The sequence below is a fragment of the Monopterus albus genome, unplaced genomic scaffold, assembly GCF_001952655.1.
Source record: "Monopterus albus unplaced genomic scaffold, M_albus_1.0 scaffold319.1, whole genome shotgun sequence".
NCBI lineage: Eukaryota > Metazoa > Chordata > Actinopteri > Synbranchiformes > Synbranchidae > Monopterus > Monopterus albus.
The window spans coordinates 381,372-393,986 of record NW_018128199.1 but is presented as its reverse complement, the minus strand read 5'-3'; the positions used below and the strand labels follow the sequence as shown (position 1 = coordinate 393,986).

The following is a 12,615-nucleotide window of genomic DNA, read 5'->3' as shown; positions in this document are numbered from 1 at the left end:
GGTGATCAGGGCCTGACTCAGCTCTGGGGTCTGGCACACAGCGGAGGTCCAGGCCACCAGGAACCACAGTACCACCAGCAGAATCACCAGCAGCAGTCGAAGTACCCGCCAGCTGGTCATGTAGGGTGTCCTCTGGGCCGTGCGGGATAAGAACACCTTTAACACTCTGAGAGAGGGCAAGAGAGGAGGAAGAGGTAACCTGAGTGCTACTGTAGAGCCTGATGAAACTATGCTGAGCAGCAAAGTCGAACTAAGAGATGCTCTCCCTGCCAGTGACAACTCATGCCCCCGGCTGTTGCTCTTATTAACATGCCCACTTGGATTAAAAGGAGCAGGGAGAAAAAGGCACTGTTATTTCAGTTCATTCATGTTCATTAAGTATGGTTGGTTTAATTCATAGTGTAATGTGTGTCTCTTGTGCTGCAGGGAAAAATCAAGACATGTCAGAGGAAGTGAGGAAAGAAATACAAGAGCAAAGGCATACATAACATATATCATATGAAGGGAATCTTAACCATTTGGAAATGTCTTTTTTGTTTGTTTGTTGTTTTTTTAAAGGACAAGGCAAACAAAGGCAACAGAACAGTTCAAATAATCAAATATAAAGGCATGGAGATAGGTCTACTGCTCCTTCCATGATGAGGATGATAACTATTAATAATGATAAATACAAGATAAGGCAGGAGCTGGCAGTGTGTGCATCGCAGCCCACTGGCAGTGATGTAAGACACAACTAGTGAGCTGCAGAGTGGCTCAGCAGGGTCTGGTCCTCTGGGAGAGCTGTGATGTAGGTGCAGCCTGCTGTAGTAATATTCATTGAGTGGGCATGCACTCTGTTCTGTTACTGAGGAGACAGTGCACTTACATTATATTGTTTATTGTGATTTATGTTTATTTTTGGTTGTTGTGACTGATGTTATCCAGCTGTGGGTCGCCACCAGGCCCGTGACAGGACATGTCTGACCTAATGCTTGGTGCCTTCCTAAACCATTCCCAGAACCTAAGGAGGGGGGGGGCTGATTCTTTAGGGGATAGCAGTGGAGTAATGTCTTCAGTTGAGTGGTGGAGTATAGCCTTCCCTCCTCATACTGCCCACTCCAGAGAACTGCACCCAGAGCGCCCCAGATCATCACACCTCTAACACCAGGGGCAGGAGTGTGCCTCACCTTGACAGGGAGTGTTTTCTTTTTCTTTCCACCTGGACATTTCTGCAGGCCGTCAGTTTTTAATATGCTGGGTGGGTGTAAACTGCAATATTATATAAAATGCATGGAGAAGCAGTTTATCAGTTTATTTATGTCGCACAGTATTTACTTTTTTTATTACATGCACACATGACAATACCACCTCTTTAAAGGGACTTTAAATACAACACATCAGCCAGAATAGTTGTAGCAGCATAAAAGGGTTTGATGCTAGGGAAATAGAGCTGTATGGGGACACAGATAGCGTGTAATTATAGAAATATTTAATTGCTCTACGGGAAAGGAGTCAGTTCTCTGTTTACTGTGCTCATCTCCTCTCTCCTGACCCGACTGTGACAAATCTATTGCATCTTTGATACATTTGGTGGGACCAGGCTATAAGAGCTTGCCCCTGGGTACACTTTACACCCGGCAAGCTAGGGAAAAAATCAGATTGGTAATTTATCCAGGGGAACACTCTGGCTGGCCTTTGACCCCCTTCACCCATCTCTGCAACACTTGCTCGAGGCTGAAGAGCAGGATGTTTGTGTGTGTCTGAATAGATTCTTCAGCCGGAAGCTCAAGATTGACTGGAACTGATTTACCTGACTTGAAATACAAATGTGTTTATTGGCAAGACTGCATGTACATGTGTATGTTTGTGTGTGCACAGGTCTGCAGGCTAAGATGGTGCTGCATAATTGAGACAGAAAGGCGAATACATATGGAAAGTTAATATGAGGAGAGACGAGGTGAGGAAAGGAGACATGAGGAGAAAAGGTGGGAAGACAGGAGAGAAAATAGATAGAGAGGCTTGGAGAGGAGATGAAGAGGAAAGGAGACAAGTAATGAAGCAAAGATAGGAAGAGAAGATATGGAAAGGACAAAGAAAGAGGAGACAAGAATAGACAAGGACAGGAGATGATATAGGAAGAAAGGACACAAGAAGAGAATAGGAGATGAGAAAACAAGGACATAAGGAAAGGAGAAAAGAGAGTAGAAGTAGAAATAGAGCAGAGTAAAGGAGGGGACTGCAAACAAGGAGAGGTGACAAGCAGAGTAGAACCTTGCCTATTAGATTTATCCTTAAGTTTCTTGCTTTCACCTCAGTGTTATGTATCAGACATACAGACAGTGCTGCATTTCATTCATGGTGCTCACCACTCCTTGGATGACAGTGCTTGTTTTAGTTTACAGTACCTGTAAAGCTTCAGAATGACAGTGCCGTACATGATGGCGAAACCCAGAAGGCGAACCCATCGCAGGAGGATACACCAAAACACAATGGGATGGAAGTAGAGGATCATCACCTGCAGAGTGACACAGCATTATTAGTGTTCACACTGTAAAACACCCACACACAAATAATACTTTATCTTCATGCAAGTGTCGAATCACACAGCATCTACTGCTGTCATATTCACACAGACACGTGAGTATGTGCAGCGCTGGAGGTGGAGTTGGCCATGCAGATATCTTACAGCTCCACAGCTCCCACTGACATCTCTGAGCTGTGTTTGTTCATATGTCACCTGCCAGAACACATTAGATTGGAGAGTTTGAAAGGTTAGTGTCCACATCTCCGTGGTGATATTTAGCATTTTCCATTAGTGAGTATGTGTGACTCATTCTAAATGTGTTTTGCATGATGTTTTGTGTTTGTTCTTGCATGGACATTCTCTCGTGTTTCTGTGCACGCGTGCAGACAAGGTTATCATTTTTTGTCTCTCTGCCTGGTTTGTGATAGAACAGAGAATCTGACAGCGGCTGGGAGCCTACTATTTTCTGCTTGGTGTGAGGTTTATTTGCACATGTAACTGTTACAAATGAGGCTGTGACAGAGGCTGAAGAGATAAGTCTCACATGCCAAGCCGTACAGATCAGAGTTCCCACTGCATTTCATTTCTCTGGCATGTATCTCTATCTCAGCAGGACACCACTTGTCAAATCTCCAGAAAACCTGCATCACTCACCTGGTGGATACACACCCTCAGTACCATTAAAGAACAAATCCTTCCTGAGTCATGTTGTGTAAACATGCTCTGCGTTAATTCACACACCTCTCACAGGTACTGGGGTTTAGACACTAGCAATTACAGCCTATCAAAAGCCTCAGTTAAGCCATGCTTGTTGCACATGGAAGTCAGCTAATGAATGATGAATTATACAAATCTGTAAAATGTAACAGAACTTTTAAAACATCCAGATTAAAATAGTTACAGATATCAAAAGAATTTACAAGAGGCACAAACATTTAATTGATGTTTTCTTCTTTATCATGTGATTGTTTGTGATCTTAGTGTTTATAATAATTAGAATAATTTTGACATAGCAACATATTTAAACACTGAGCAGATAGAGAACAGTGGTAGCATTCATCTTAAACTGTGTTTCAGTCCACCTGGTGAATGTAAGTCACTGCTATTTTAGCTCTGGGTTTGTTAACAAATGCCTCTGGAGACCCGTTGTTTGACGTGTTCGCGGTCAAATAAAATTGAGAGTAAATCCTGCAGTCGAGCCGAATACAAACTAATGTTTTCTGCCTCTTTCTTTCTATCTATGTACAAGCTTTATGAACAGCCCCCTCCCTGCACAAGATTAAGGGACTATAGTTAATGAAGTGACATCTTTATTCTAATCCATACTATAAATCACAGTACATTTCCAGCTGAGGGGGATTGTTTGGGGATAGTTATGTAATTTGAGCTTTTCAGTTACTGTATATAGTGATTGTTTTGTGGATGTTGACATTACAAAAATCTAAAATTCAGGTTGACAGCTTTAAACAGACTGCTGTATAGACATAGTATAAGTGCATTACTGAGGACTACAGCCAGCAATTTATCCCTGCTCATATGATGCCTTGGCATTGAAGAGGCAGCAGCAATCTAGCATAATTAAGCTGAACCAACAGCACCAATAACCTCTCCTGTACAAAACATCTGTGGCAAACTCAGCTAAGCAAGCAGCTGACCCTGAGGCTGAAAGATGTGTTTGAAGAAAAGAGAAACTAATGTGTAATTGGGAATATGAACAGGTGTACACTATGTGACCACCAACACAAATGCAAAGTGATTTTGAACATATAATAACAAAAATAAACAACCTGACATGTCGTAGCTATTCAGGAAGTTAAAATAAGAGTTTCAAGATGAAAGCTCAACAAACATGAGCAGTGAAACTCATCTAAAGCCAGTTTTTGCTTTTTATTATCGTGTTTTTGCCTTCTATGTTCTAAAATCTAAGACAACCTTAAAACTGGCAAGATAATGTTTCAAACATTCGGCTAACATACAGCTTGGTGTGCAGTGATACTGTCACAACATCCATATTTTCATCTTTCAGTCTGTCCGCTCTCATTTCAACTGGGATACACAGACATTTCTCTTACTTTGTTGCTGTGACACACACTCAAAGCGCAGAAAGCACAGTGCCAAAGTCTGTCATTGGTATGCTGGTTGTGAGAGAGTGGGGAGCCAAGTCCATTTTATACCCAAGAACAGGAATTATAGCTGTTCCTTTCCAATGCTCCACTAGCAGCTGAGAGTCACTGTCGCAGCTCAGGATCTCATAAATTACTTGGTGTGTGGAGGATGGATAGGTATGAATAAAATATTTGTTTAATTTTATCGATATAATTTGAAAAAAAAAAGCTCTACCAAAAATGAATCTTTTCATATTTAACACAAACATTACAGCATGACTTTAATACCAATAAATTGCTTTACTGAAAAATGCTGAAACATTTGTGGAAATATCATTATTAAGCTTAAAAATGTAGCACTTGACACCTATAAAACTCACTCATTATGCCACATATAGTTTGTTTAATTCATACAGAGGTCAGTGGCACCTTCATCTCTTTGCCTCCTGAGCAAACATCAAGACTTCCAGCTCTTTGCTCAGACAACCTCTGCAAATAAGAGATTTAAGTAGGCCACCCTGTTTTTCTTTCTGACACCCACATACACAAAAGCAGCAACGCAAATCCATGCACAAATGTGCGTGCACACAATCACTGGAAAATTTGAAGCTATAAATCTGCTTAAACACACTTTGCTCTATCCTGCCTTTGCACACACAGTATGGCCATACACAGAGATGGGAACACCCTTTCTCCTGCTATCCAGGGATTATAAAGATACACGGGCCTGCACCATTAAAAGTCACGTAATATCACCCACAAGAGAGAGTAGCCCTCCTGATTTGCACCTCCCATGCCTCCTCCATCAATTAATCAGCATAAGTATTTTTAAAACAAGTTGTGCTGGAACTTGTTGGACTGTTTAAAAATGCATTGAGGATCAGAGCGGAGCAGCTGTGCCAAACTTAGCTGAGGAAGCTTGTGGCAGCAGCAAAAGAAGAACAGCAGCAGAAGCAAACGCTATGGCTGCAGGAGACGAGACAGACACAAAGGTGAGATGAAGTGATGCATGGGGGGTAATAAAAGAAGGGAAGGGGAGGGGGGCATGGAAAAAGATAAGTAGGAGAGTGCTAAGAAATGTATAAAAACAAATGGAGAAATAGCAGAGCAAAGAGAAAAAAGAGACCCTTGAGTGTATCCCAAGTGTGTATGAGGAGCAGAGGGAAAGTGAGAGAATGACAGGATATTTTTGGGGAGGTATTTTTGGTTACTTTAGTTATCCTTGGGAGAGAGGCTGGGATGGGTGCAAAATGAAATCCATTTGAGCATCCCAGCAGAAAAATATGCAAAGTGTGGTCACATAAAAATAAGCCCACAATAACTGCAGCCCTTCGTCTGCTGCAATAAAACTACTAGGCTTTCCATTCTAATGCAAATATCTTTCATTTGGTAACACTCCAGTAGCTTTAGAATAAGAACAGCTGAGCACTCTCAGGCTCTTTCTTCTCCACAGATTTTTCTTTTTCTATTCATAAATGACTAAAATCCAGCCATTGGACTTCGTGTTTGAGGAGAGCAGTAGCTCATTCTTGGCAGCCTGTGCAAGTATTTGAAGGAAGCAAATTCCCCGGTTACATCAGATCTCTCTGTTACATGGTGCTCAGGTTTCTTCCATCTGTTTCCCTTCTAAAGACAGGATTCTGACGCAGCACTCCAGGTGCACTGTGGGATGTGTGCACAAGTGTAAATACACATGTACAGTATACAATGTACACTGGCACCCACCCACACAGACCAGCTCACATCCCGACAACACAAAGGCTGGGCGAGCAACAAGCACACGCTGTGATGTCCAACTCTCTGTTATTGTGCAGACCATGATCACAAGTAGTACAGCATCTAGATGAGAACTGGAGTAGTAGAGTTTATTGCCTCATTTACATAGTAATGTATTCTATCATTAACACAGGGAACAGCATTTTTTTAAAGTACTGGTTTCATTAAAGTTATGGTTCCTCTATATTAAAATGACCTTTGCCTTATTTTAAAATTATAATCCTTATTAATATTTGTTATTATGCCACACCCAATTTTTGTTAGAAGACTTAAGAGAACTATGCTGTCAACCCATACAGCAGAGGGGAGAGCTTGTTTTTCTAGGGCCAACTGTGATCCATTTAACATTTAAGCAATGCAAACAAGGCATTGCTCAAATGATAAAACCAGTCATTTTCTGTGTTAACACTATTTTCAACCTCCACGTACAAATGAAGTGATGTCACTCTGGTCCTTTTCAATGGACTGTCATAGCGCTGACACTCTGGTCCTTTTCAATGGACTGTCATGGCACCGATCAGGGCTACCTCAGACGTGAGGTCCCGCTTTTAGACCACTATACGATCCACCTCATTCCCACTTATAGACAGAAATTTAAAGCTACAAAGCCTGTGGTCAAAACGGTGAAAAGATGGACTGTAGAGACAAAGTCAAAGCTACATGCCTGCTTTGTGTGTTTTTGAGGCTGCATCTACAGACCTGGATGAGTATACTGACACAGTGACATCATATATCAGTTTCTGTGAGGACATGTGTGTGCCCATGTGTGTGCACATACAATAACAATAAAATGTCAAAGAGGAGGCCTACAGGAGCAGGGACAGGACTCTGACAAAGGAGTCAGAGGAGCTACTCTGAAAGGCTGAAAAATCAGTGTTGGGCCAACGAACCATCATCAGTGTGTAGGAGCCTATGGAACGTCACCAAGAACAGGAGGCCACCCCCCCACCCACTGTGGAGAGCTATCAATTGGCTGAAGAGGCAAATGGGTTTTATTTTAGGTTTGAGAGGCAGAGCTCTACACCTCTCTCTCACCTCATCTTGGACCCACAACCAATAGTTGCTTCCTCTAGGACTACACTGCAGATTTGTGTAGTTCCCTCCAGTTTTAAATGCTGCACCATCATCCCAGTTCCCAAGAAACCCTCCATCAGGGAACTAAATGACTACAGACCTGTCGCCCTGAAATCTGTAGTCATGAAGTCATGAAGTGTTTTGAGAGACTGATATTGGCCCACCTGAAGGCAATCACTACTATAAGCCACATTGTTAAGTCTTCAACTTGTATCAGAGCTGCATTAAATAATGCAAATGTAAACCCAACCTTTAAACCACGGGACTGGTGAAACACGGAGTGAGTTTTATTGTGAAACAGTTACAGGAAACATTATAAAAATGCATCTGCTGAACGAGATGCCATCCAGTCTCTTCCACAGCAGATCAGTTCTATCCAGCCACATTGAGCTGTTACACTGAGGAGCTGCTGCTCACCTTCAGCTCCCCACCCTTGAAATCATTTAACAGTTATGATGGACAACAGTTTTTAACTGACCAGTGTTAATCCAAGGTGAATTTGTTTGGCTACATGATGTAGCATGGCTGCTGAGTGAACTCTATAACTTTAAGATTGTAACTATGAAAAAACAAAAAAAAAAGAAAAACAAGAAAAACTACTGAGTGAAATGACATGTGGGTTCAGGATGGAAACTTACTGGGAAGTAAAGCAGTAACGCCCCAAACAAGATGGCTTCCAGCAAGATGAGACCAGATGTGCGAATGCTCTGTTAATGAGGACAGAGAAACAACAGAGAAGCCATCAATCAATCACTGACAGGAAGGGGTGTAATGTAAAACATGGCAGGAGGGCAACGATTTACTTTTCACATCCTGCTGCCGTTATCTGACATCACTGTTTAAATTGAGTATTATCAGAAGGTCGCACTGCAGGCGAGGGTAAATATTAAATCAGTGCCTCTTTCAAAACAAACAAACAAAAAAACACAAACATCAGTTGAATATATGTTTTCTTATGTTTTGCCTTCCCCTGAAATGAGAACATGAGTGATGACAGCATTTTTTCTGGCTCTGATTTAATTACCTACATTTTTTACATCTTTATGTAAATTCAAAGCGCTCTAGAAGCATTTCTTTCTGAGGCAACAGTACAAATGTCCATAAATAGCACAGCAGAAAATATTCAGCTTTGCCTGAAGACTGTCTGTAATTATCCTACACTGCAAGAATCTTATTTCCCTAATTATTCTATTAGCAGAGTGTGTATGATGCTGTATATCTGTATGAATTCAAGCGTGGCAGATGCTAGTTAAATCTGCTGTATTGGATGTATAGAAAATAAAACAGGGGATAATAAATTAAACTGGGGGCAGTTTAATTTGCATCTGGCATATAGATGCATGCAGAGAGAAAGGAGAAGAGAAGAGCTCAGAGCATCATGGGAGGACTCCAGCAGTGTGGGCCTATAGCAGCATAGCTAAGGGAAGGCTCAGGGTCACCCAATCAAGCCCTAACTATGAACTTTATCAAAAAGAAAAGTCTGAAGTCTAATATGAAAGGTAGAGAGAGTGTCTGCCTCCCATGTCCTCACCTTGTTCCTTCTGAAATGGTAGACCACCATCATGCTGGCCAGGTCTAGCACCATACACAGACCCTGGGAGGAGGCCACAGCAAGCCGCAGAGTTCTATCCTCCTGCACCAGACAAGGAGTGTCGTCCCGGCAGTGGGGACAGCCTTCACGGCACGGCAGGCACTTGTTTGACACATCAGAGGTCTCATGTCTGTGAGAGACCTGCCCCTTACCTGTTGACGTGAAGACACTTCAGTTATAATTAGTTGTCACATATCTACATGTTAGTATATTTGCTCAAGTTCTTGAAGAGGTAAAGTTGCAATCTTCATATCTAATCACAACTCAGAACACAGGTCTGATTTACTGTAGTATTTTCAAGGATTATCATTGTAATTAATTTGCGTTAAGCTGTCAGACACTGACTTCTTATGAAATGCTCGGTTAATCATGTTGGAGTGTAAATGATCAGTCCAATAAATCACAAAGCCTTGGGGTGATAATTACAAGAGCAGAGCCTATAATTAAGCAGATGAAGGAATGATGATGAAGAAGAATATTGTGACACTGCTCCCTTCATCACTCTAGTCTGCATAGCTGTTGTTGTTACAGCGGGATGTGACACACTTGAAGGTGGTTTATCAAATCTCCAAATTCTAATTTGCAAGTACTCACATTTAGCATCTCTGGCAACTTTGGGACTTGAATTGAGGTTATGCGTTTAAAAAAAAAGGCCGTGGCAGGATTTAGTCTGTTTAAAGCTTCCATTACCACCACAGTACAGTATACAGCTCCTTGTGGAGAAACTGACACTTGGTGATCTCTGTGAGTCCCAGAGCTCAGACAGTATCCAAACAACGTGCACAAGAGTGCACAGTGCTTCAGTAGAGATCAATGCAACAGAACACAGAAAGTGTTGGGGTGAATATATATGGTAAATGAGGACTTTACCAGGCACTCATGTGGTCACTGATGTTAGTAATGACACTTGGCGGTTATGATTTTTCATCCAAATAATTTATGATTAATTATGGTCTGCTTGAAGGCACCGCCTGCTCAAATCATAGATCGTGGTCACAATGTAATGAGACAGAGAAGAAGGACAGACTAGAATAAGGCAAGAAGAAACCCCACTGAAGACACTGCTTGACTCAGTTTTGCACATTTAGTGTGAGACCACATGCTCACAGTGACAGGGGTCTGTTGTCATGTGGTTTTGGTCTGATGCATTTTTTGCATAACCTCTGTTACACAATCTCCTCATACTGCATTTTATTGCCCCGCTTGAAGCCACTGCAGAGCTTGTTTTGTGTTCACACATTAGAAATTTAGAAGCACTGTCAAAAATTTTATCTTGTACAAACATACTGTATATCTTCTTTAGGTTTATGGCCTAAACGAAACTCAAGAATTTACTTAAACTTAAGTACTTAAATTAATTAACCACAACCCTAAGAGGATAGTGGATAAAACAAGATTAACAAGATTCTGGATTTAAAAAGGACTGTCAGTGCACATATACATACAGAGCTACTGTAAAATGTTTACAGTTTAATGCAGTTATCATGTGAGTTAGCTGATGTATATTAGCTGACAATGCTCGATTTGATATGAAACCATAAAAATAAATTCTAAACCATTAGTATTTAAATTAGATAGGGAGAGGAAAGAAACACAAGGCATGTTTTCATAATTAAGCTGACAGATGTTTAGACTACCAGGTCTTTGCCCCTGTGCAGATGTTGTTTTAATAATCTTCACATTCTGATTACCAGAGGTTTTTGTGTCCCTTAATACTTTAATTAAATCAGTAATGTTCATACCAGTCAATTCCTAAATCATGGCCAAGCATTTCCCATCATGCCCTCGGGTTTGCATGATAATAGAGCAAGATGGAATCAAGTCAGACAGAGCACTAACTATCCAGTAGCATCTACTATCGCTGCTGATCAAATCTGCATTCATTTGGGTTCCTCTCAAATAAGCCTAATGACAAAAGTGCTCGTATGGTCGTGCTTGCAGTTTGTTTTTTTAAATGAGAGTTGTTGTTTTTTCTGGGCTGACAAAGTAACTGTTTCTCAACTTTCTCATAGACAGTGGAAAATAAACCCCAAGACAGATGAAAAAATGTTGAATGAGAAGCTAGAAGCTGTCTGTCTGTCTGCATGTTGTGTTAATATATAGACACGGCTGTCTGGAAAAAATGGCTAAGTTCACTTCATTAACAAAACACAAACTCTGACAGTCATGAGGTTCTACTGCTCACTTCCAAATCATTCATTTCTTTGCTGGCTGTTTTTCTCTCTCCATCCCTTTTCCCCGTTGACATCTGTTGTCATAGCATGTTGCTATAAGGAACAATACGACATCTGTTTTCACGGATGCAGGAGGACTAACAGACAGGTTTCAGGAGGGGCAATCAGGGTCACAAGCTGCTTCGACCCAATCTGAGCCAGAATGATTTTTAATGACGGTGCTTCAAATGATGAGTCTCTTCACAGACTGAGCTGTTTGACTACAGGCTTCACATGCTGCATTACAATAAAGTTCCAGCTCAGCATATCATCTCCCTTGGGCTGCTATATTGTTGGAGTCAGGGATGAAAACCACTGCAGTTGCCTGATTAACTCTCTCATCAGGGCCAAGCGTTCTGCCCGAGGACACTGCAGCTCTTTCAGTCAAAATGTCAGAATACAGACATTTAAATTCAACTCTTGAGCAGGGAGGTAAATTTAATGATGTACCTGAAAATTAAAAAGGTGAAATAAAAAACAGCAGTGGAAAAAAGGTCCAAAGCTAGGTGCATGCTTAGATTTAGTTATCAGTCAAATATAATAAATAAAATAAAAACAAAGGAAAACAACTGAAATATGCATGTGATAGCCTACTCCATAAGACCCCACAACCACATAGTGACTGTCCAATCATCGCTTAACAACCATAAGACATGGCAGCTTTGGTTTTCTCTACATGTTAAGAAATGTGCACTGGAATTAATAAGAGTGAAACTTAGTAAATAAAGAGTTTAGGACAGTGTTGTCCTTTTCTTGAATTTGCAAAACCAAAAGATAAGTGAGAGCAAAAGGATGATGCAAATGATTACATGTCTGCTAACTAGCCTACAGGAATAAGCAAGTTATTTCCAAAATCTAGAGGCGTATTATTATATAACTATTGTAATTTTTGGAATTACTGGTTACATTAAAATACTGCGCTGTCCTGCTCTTTATTTGACCAGCAACTTCAGCCAAACTTGCATTAGCAAGTTATTTCAGGTTATTCTCATCATCAGTTCATTTTATATTGTAAAAGTGAATAATTCTGTTAAAAATAACATCATTAAAACATAAGTCTAACCACATTGTTGCTTTTCCAAGTGCTTTAAAAGCAGCATTTTCAACACATTCAATGAGTTTTAGTGTTAACATTATCTTACACTGGCTGGCCACAGCTGAAATTAGAATTAATGCCTCGTGTCACTACCAACCAGCCAAAATCACAGGGATGAGACAGACATGAGGATACAGTCACCTTGACTTTTGACCACCAAAATCTAATAGGTTCATCCTGGAGTTCAAGTGCACATTTGTACCAAATTTGAAGAAGTTCTCCCAAGGCTTTATCACAGAGATCTGAGAAAAACAGCC

General features: G+C 40.9%; 1 protein-coding gene across 1 annotated transcript in view; it reads right to left on the bottom strand.

Moving 5' to 3' along the window:
• Positions 1–1,801: 1,801 nt before the first annotated feature.
• The window catches only part of LOC109974042 (probable G-protein coupled receptor 158), a 37,204-nt gene continuing 26,390 nt past the window's right edge, over positions 1,802–12,615 (bottom strand). Inside the window, exons 4-6 of the mRNA XM_020624029.1 lie at positions 8,990–9,201; positions 8,097–8,165; positions 1,802–2,494 (exon numbers count right to left, since the gene is read on the bottom strand). Coding sequence (XP_020479685.1) covers positions 2,342–2,494; positions 8,097–8,165; positions 8,990–9,201 — 434 coding nt within the window. The 3' untranslated portion in view covers positions 1,802–2,341. The remainder of the gene's footprint in view (positions 2,495–8,096; positions 8,166–8,989; positions 9,202–12,615) is intronic.